The following is a 6,000-nucleotide window of genomic DNA, read 5'->3' on the forward strand; positions in this document are numbered from 1 at the left end:
TGTGGTCAAAAATAGGCGATTTTCCAAAAAAAAATCAAAGTTCCGCCATTTTGGTTATTTTTGTGCGAATTCAATAATCCTAGTTCATACGAGAGCCTGGCATTTACTCTTTCTAACACCTTTGGAATTTTCGGATTCCGATGTTCCAGTGAGGAGCTATCATGCCCGCCATCAAAAATAAAGACATTTCATTAATCACAAAAAACAACAACAACAATTTTTTGTAAATTATTTTTCTTCCTTTTTACAGCCTCAAATATATATATGTGCAAAGTTACAAACCTCTACACAGCATTGGTATTCATTTAACAGCCCATTTAAAATCTTAAAAATAAAAAATCGAGTGTTCCCTTCAACCACTTCCGAAATAAACGACTCAAATTATCTATGGTATGATTTCACTTCTGGTAGGGGTCATAACATGGAGGAAGTGTGGATTTCTCCAGAAAAATAATTACTCTTTGAAATTGATACCCATATTGCTTTCGTGCATTTTCAAAGTCATTGGGAAATGCAAGAGTATTAGCGGAATATTGGGAGCTCATATCGGAGGAAGCACGTATTTCGTTGTGGTAAATTTAGCTCGGCTCCACAGAAGTGTACAACGAATTGGATTATTTTAGAATATTTGGGGTGGAGGAATATCAAGGCTAAAAACATGGATTTTTATACCCTCAACCGTATGCGGGAGTGCATATTAAATTTATCATTTTATTTAAAAAAAAAAACTCCAAATATTCGGAAATTACGTTAGAGCTCATTATTATACCCTTTACCACACTGAGGTACAGGGTATTATGTCTTTGTACATATGTTTGTAATAGGCTAAAGGAATCGTGATGGTACCTTTTGAGAATATGAATAGAATCACTTTCTGAATCCATGTTAAATTGTGAACAAAGTACAGATCGCATTTATGATCGGAATTGGGTAAAACATGGCACAGATCACTTATTTGGCCCAAGGACGAACCTTATTGAAATTGGGGAATATCGGTTCAAATTTAGATATAGCTCCCATACATAGTTTCGTCCGATTTTATGTGAATGAAGCACAAAACTCCCAATATTTTTCTTCGATTAAGATCAACTTTTCCACAACGTACTGAATTATGTCCAGACTGCGAAGTCTTATTAAAATCGGTTCAGATTTAGATATAACTCCCATATATTTTTTCGTTATGTGAATGATGCACCAAACTCCCAATATTTGTTCGATTGGGATATAATTTTGTATAGCGAATTCAATTGAGTCAAGAATGATGTGTGCCGAAGAGCCTATGTTTTTCGATTTTCACGCTAGAGTTAGGTTCATGTTTACCTATAGCCATCATACATAATTTTGCTCGATTTCAAACAAATGGTACACCACAGACTCCAAGCCTGTCCGTTTTACATGCAATTTTTTTTTGAATGGTATTTCAGAATGGTATGTGTATGACATTTTTTAATTGGTTGAAATATCTATGGATATCACACATTTAATTTCGCCCGATTCCATCTTAGATGCTATGTCCGACTTTTTTTTCAATTTTTTTTATTCAATTTTTCTCATGTACTCTAATAATTTCGGAGTTATAAAGCTGAAAACCTGAAAAATAATCTTAGAGCCAATTCGATGGAAAAAAGTGCCCCAAAATAATTAATTAGAGAGATTTTCTATTTAATAAAAATCTAAAATACCCAATCTAAAAGTTGTTTAATATTAAAATGTTTTTTTTTATAGAAATATTTTCTACCCTATAGGAACCCAAAATACAAAATTACAGAATACACAAAAGCGAAAATTTCGAATATTAGATGCTACCTTTATATTAGACCCTTTATAATATTTGTTATAACATTCATATAACTGCACACTTTTTCAACCGAATTGGCTATAGTTTCCTAGTTTTGTTTCTCCTAGGGTACCTCAAACACCCCGATATAACAGTAGCTCCAAATTAGTAATCAGGTAAAAAAATCCGCATAAAAAATTGTTAATATTGGCCTAAGCATCAGTGCAGCTCCATGCAAGAGTACCACCATTATTTGGTAATTTGGATTACCATCGTGTGCAAATCACCCTGTATCCTTCGTAATATTTAATAACAATATGTCATCCATCTTCACAACTCATTTCTGCACTTTTTCAATATTTGTAGTCTTATTTCCTTATTATATATTCGACAATTGAATCAATGCCTTCATTTATAAACCGAAATATTTCAAGCAATGAAAACAATTAACAGATTCAATAACATTTCATTTGAACCCTGAATAAATATAACCAAATAATTACCAAGAATTGGTTACCCTCCTGCTTTCTTCATCCTTAACCACATCATTCATATTCATAATTTTCCAAGAAAGAGTAAAGAGTAATTTTACTTACCACTTAAATCAATACGAAATATCGGTACATCGGCATATGTACTAGTCGTATTCAAACGCAGCTTCTTTGTTTTTGAATCGTACGCTTCCAAATAGTAATGCTGTTGCAGGCCACCATCATAGCCGGGCATACATTCCAGTTCCATGGTCGAGTAGATGATATTATCGTAATTGTCAAAATTGATGGTACCACCACCGCCACCATTGCCAATGCCACCGATACCATTGCCTAGCATATCTGAAGCCGATGCAATGGGGCCACCATAAGGACTTACAAGACTGTGGGTAGCAATGCCATTGTGAAAGCTATATTCCATACGTGAATAATCAAAATGTGGTTCATTATTCAGATCACTTGTATCCATGTTGTTGGTGTTGTCGTTGGCAGTAGTATTCTCATCATTATCATCTTCGGTGTGGCTAGCAGTGTGTGGGGGATAAGGTGAGTTGTCATTCAGGTACAATTTGTGTTGTTGTTGCTGCTGTTGTTGATAATAATGATGATGGTCATCATTTTGTTGATTGTTATTGTGTCCATTCCTCATGTTGTTGTAGTTGTTGTTGTTATTTTTATTGTTCAGTTGTGTCAAAGCACTGGCTGTGGGTAACGGCTGACCTGTTGTTGTTGTAGTAGTGGATGCTGTAGTGGTCGTTGCCGTTGTTGCTTCTGAATAATTAATGTTTTGCATTGCATGATTTAGACTCGATAAAACTTCATCTAGGACTTTTGGATCATTCAACGAATAATCTTCAACAATTTCGGCCAACAAATCATCATCATCATCATCGTTCTCATTGCAATCAGCTTCCATATCTAAATCTTCTTCTTCCAGACCCATATCTACATCATCATCATCCTCCTCTTCCATTAATTCGGCAGTTTGATGCAGATCATCATTCTCCTCATCCATACCACTGACCAGAGTTTCATTGTCGTCATCCTGATTGGACATTTCATTGAGTAAGCTATTGCTGCTGTTGTGTCTGTGTTTATTGTATTGTAAAATATTATTCTCAAATATATCTACACTTTCTAAAGCCATTATTGGGTCATCGTTAGATTGAAAAGCAGCCGAACCAACATCATCTTCACTTGCCTCATCGTTGGAGGGATTTGTCCTTTGAGGGCTGGGAGATTCTTTGCTATTGAATTCATCATCATAGGAGGATGATTTTAAGGATTCCAGGGTGTGATGTTGCTGTTGTTGTTGTTTTAAATTTATATGTTCTTGTTGTTGTAACAATGGATTTGTAATTTCAGGTTTATTTGGTGGCATTTGACCCAGTGTTGCTTGCCTCTTCGTAGATGCTGGGGAATATTTATTCAGTTGGCCATTTGTTGAATTGGTATTTTTGTTGTTGTTGCCATTTGTTGTTTTGTTAAATATTTTGTTGCTGTTGTTATTTTCATTCTTATCATTCAATAACTCAGCATAGAGTATTTCTTTAGTATCCTCGTTTTGATTTAATGATTTGCGTATTCTCTTCTTGTCCTGCATTTCAATTGAGTTGTTAATATCCTGCCCAGCCTGTCCCGGATTATTATAGTCATGCTGACTGTCGGTATGATCCTTGCCATCATTAGTGTGATATTCATTAGCCTTGTCTGTTGTTAAATGCTGTTGTTGCTGCAATGTTTGATACAAATTTTTTGATGTCTCCGAGCCTGAAGCCGGGGCTCTAGATTTCGTCGTATCTTCAGGTTGATACTGTTGTTGTTGCTGCTGCTGCTGATGATGCATTGCAACATCCCGTTTGGCTAGTCGTTTTTGTAATTTGTTCGAATGGCTGAGTTTCTGGGTTTCAAATTTTACTGATGATTCCCCAGGAGCTGTCGCTACCGAATCCCTTCTCTGTTGCTGATGATGTTTCTGATGTTGCTGCTGCTGCTCCCGATGCTGATGATGATGATGAATTACCCCTATTGTATTTATCTCACGTTGTTGCGTGTTTTTCAAATGTTTATTGTTGTCACGATTTTTGCTGTTTTTGTTGGTGGCAGTGGCTACCTTTTTTGTCCCTGCTTCGGAGCTCAATGATAAATTAGATTTTCCCCCACTTCCATGTGTCGTTGTCGCCGTCTTGGTGGAAACTTTTCCATTGTGTCGTTTCGATGATGTTTTCTTGCCACTCGAATGTTGTTTCTTTGGAATTTTTGTTACAACATCATCATCATCAGCTCTCTGGCTCTGGTCGTGGCTCTTAATATGACTGTGGTTTTTATCTTTTCCGGCAACTGGCTTTGACACAGCGGCAGCAGCTCGTTTGGTTCTCAGTTTTTTCTTGTTGCCCGTTGTAGTATTTATGGCCATTTTATTTTTGCCATGGCTACCCTGTGATGCGGACGATGCTGCTGCTGATGATGACGATGTTGTTGTTTTTGTCATTGTGGTAGATGCTGGCGGTGAGGCTGACAATGACAATCCATCACTTTGATTATTGATAAATGCTTTGGATGCGGTGAGTGCGGCTGCTTGTGGGCCTTGTCGGGTTTTTATTACTGAGGCTGCAGTTGCCTCTTGGCTGGCATGTTGCTGCTGTCTGTTAACAATTTTATTTTTGCTATTTTGACGATATTGCTGTTGTTGTTGCTGCTGATGCTGTTGAGTTTGTGACGATTTGTTTTGTGGTAACTGTTGTTTATTTTTATCTTGCTGTTGTTGCTGTCGCTTGAGACCGACCAAGGCCACCGAGGGGGTAAATGTGGTGCGTTTTTTTAGAAGTTGCATTTGTTGGGGCGTCAAGGGCCGGCGATATTTTTGCTGTATCATTTGTTGTTGTTTTTGTTGCTGTTGTATAACATGCTGTTGATTAATATTGTTGTTAGTTTTGCTAGCCATACCATTTCCAGAGCCTTTGTTGGTGTTGCCTTTGTTGTTACCCTCATTGTTAATTTTATTGTGGATTTTACTAGCATGTTTTCCATTGTTACTTGCAGCAGGATTTACTTGTTTGGGATTCCTAGTAACACTCGAACCACTAGCACCACCACGAGCATCAGCATGATTATTATTATTGTTGTTGTTGTTATTATTATTATGTCGCTCACGTACAAATTCCATATGCGGGAAATTTGTTTCGTGCCTTCCATATTGTGTTGGCATCATCATTTGATTGGCATGAATTGTTGTTTGATTCGATGAATTTAACGATGCTGAGGTCACCACATATGGCCTTAGGGTACAGTTGCGTAAAGCTCCTGGTTTTGCTACAAAACCAAACCGAAAAAAATAAAGGGACGAGATAGAGAGAAAAACACATGAGTATTATTATTTAAAAAAAAACGTCAATAACCATTGAATATCTATTCTCCCCATGTTTGGATACAACAAAAAAAGGATAATCACATCACATTGGCCAGACATGGGGAGAAGTGGCAGAAGTAATATTATTACAACAAAAAGTAATATCATTATGTATAATTTTGATTTTTATTTCTATTTAATTCGAATGTTTGGACAAGATTTTGATTTTGTATTGTGATTTAACTAAATTGCTATCAAATCAATGTTTTATTATTATGCCCAATAACTAAGCAAACATGATTTTTATTAGGCAATAAAATTAAATATAAAAACTTAATTTTGTTTGTGTGTGTGAAAATTTAATATGCAATCAAATTCATGGA

At 36.2% G+C, this 6,000-nt stretch overlaps 1 protein-coding gene across 1 annotated transcript in view; it reads right to left on the bottom strand.

The window, feature by feature from the left end:
- The window catches only part of LOC133323084 (transcription factor mef2A-like), a gene marked incomplete at its 5' end in the record, with an annotated part of 40,111 nt that extends 34,531 nt beyond the window's left edge, over window positions 1-5,580 (bottom strand). Inside the window, 3 exons of the mRNA XM_061532041.1 lie at window positions 2,374-3,571; window positions 3,806-4,913; window positions 4,953-5,580. Of these exons, the coding sequence (XP_061388025.1) occupies window positions 2,374-3,571; window positions 3,806-4,913; window positions 4,953-5,580 (2,934 nt within the window). The remainder of the gene's footprint in view (window positions 1-2,373; window positions 3,572-3,805; window positions 4,914-4,952) is intronic.
- Between the last annotated feature and the right edge of the window lie 420 nt (window positions 5,581-6,000).

The sequence above is a fragment of the Musca vetustissima genome, unplaced genomic scaffold (genome assembly GCF_032173495.1).
Source record: "Musca vetustissima isolate MV318-11 ecotype Yass unplaced genomic scaffold, APGP_CSIRO_Mvet_v1 utg15055, whole genome shotgun sequence".
NCBI classification, from domain to species: Eukaryota; Metazoa; Arthropoda; class Insecta; order Diptera; family Muscidae; genus Musca; species Musca vetustissima.